General features: G+C 37.0%; 1 protein-coding gene across 1 annotated transcript in view; it reads right to left on the minus strand.

Annotated features, from left to right (window-relative positions):
* The window catches only part of LOC102008274 (cytochrome P450 3A17-like), a gene marked incomplete at its 5' end in the record, with an annotated part of 2,615 nt that extends 1,199 nt beyond the window's left edge, over positions 1-1,416 (minus strand). Inside the window, 1 exon segment of the mRNA XM_013509483.1 lies at positions 1,254-1,416. Coding sequence (XP_013364937.1) covers positions 1,254-1,416 — 163 coding nt within the window.
* Between the last annotated feature and the right edge of the window lie 16 nt (positions 1,417-1,432).

Below are 1,432 nucleotides of genomic sequence, written 5' to 3' on the forward strand. Positions count from 1 at the left end.
ACATTCACTCCAACCTTCAGATTAACCTTATCAATCATTGTTTATATTACTCAATGATCATTGTTCTTTAAGTTTTTCAGGAGAGGTATTTCAAATCATCCTGTATATACACCACCTTATGATTTAACTCTGCTATGGATTGTCCCTGGAAACAGACAGATATATATACACACACATGCACACATACAAATGACATCTGTTAAATTTTTAAATGAAAATAGTTTAAAGCTTGTATTAAGACCTCCAAAACAACAAATCATTTCTTAAACATTTTCCAAATGCTTGCAGCAGGAAAAGTCCCTTTAAGGTACCGCTAGGGGTTAACAAAAGGAATAAAATGAGATAATATACAAGGAAGGGAGATATCCACCGATATGGAGAAAATTACCAAATTGTATGGTTTCGTGGCAAAGTATTAACTTAAGTGGTGATAGTACTCTACAGTAGCCATTAGTGGGCCCTGGAAAGATAGGGAAAATCTCTCAGAGGAATTTGAGAATTAAAATAGGATTTCAAAATAGTACAATGGGGAGGATAAAGACATGAAGATCCATACACTTATTATGAGATTATAAAAAGTACCTAGTTTGTCTGGAGCAGAGCTCCTGAAACATGTGCTCAAGTAGTCAGGATGTCCCTCAGTGGTGAGAGTTCTTCATATCCAGCAGTAAAATCAGTGAGTCTCAATCTTGGCTCCAACTGAGAACCAGTGGGGAGCTTTTAAACCTTAACTCTGAGTGAATCATTTTAGAATATCTAAAATTACCCATGCATCAGGCATCAGGAGATTTTAAAGCTCCTAGGGATTTCAGAGTAGAACCAGGGTTTGAGAACTGCTGTTACAAGAGAGTTCCTTAAGTTCTAGCAAAGGACAGCACCACTCAGGCACCATGCTGATGTAAACACAGCACTTCATAATTTTTGCAGAACACGTCCCATCTCCGCTTCACTTGAAACTGGAATTTAAGACTTTAAATTTAAGACTTTGATTTTAAGAACTACATATAAGCACATTATGCTAATTTGCATTCACTCCACATGATCTTTATAGCTGTGCTTTATAATTGCACACAGATTTCCAGCTCCACAGCTGAAGGAACCTTGAAGTTTGTACCAAGTCCAAATACATCCTTTTCCCATAGAACAAATTATGAAAAGATGCATAAACATGTTCATTTTTGCATATAGATACATTAGTTTTTTCAAAGACCTCCTGATAAGGCACTGTTTATGCAGAAAGTTTCTTGACTGACCTGGGTTTCTTTACAAGTGTGGAAGGAGAAGTTCTGCAGGACTCGTATGAGAGCAAGTTTCATGTTCATGAGTGCAAATCTCATGCCAATGCAGTTCCTAGGTCCATTCCCAAAGGGCATGTATATGTAAGGGTCAATATTCTCCTTGTTCTTCTTACTGAACCTGGTTGGAAATAGTA

This window comes from Chinchilla lanigera, unplaced genomic scaffold, assembly GCF_000276665.1.
Source record: "Chinchilla lanigera isolate Chin_1 unplaced genomic scaffold, ChiLan1.0 scaffold00172, whole genome shotgun sequence".
NCBI classification, from domain to species: Eukaryota; Metazoa; Chordata; class Mammalia; order Rodentia; family Chinchillidae; genus Chinchilla; species Chinchilla lanigera.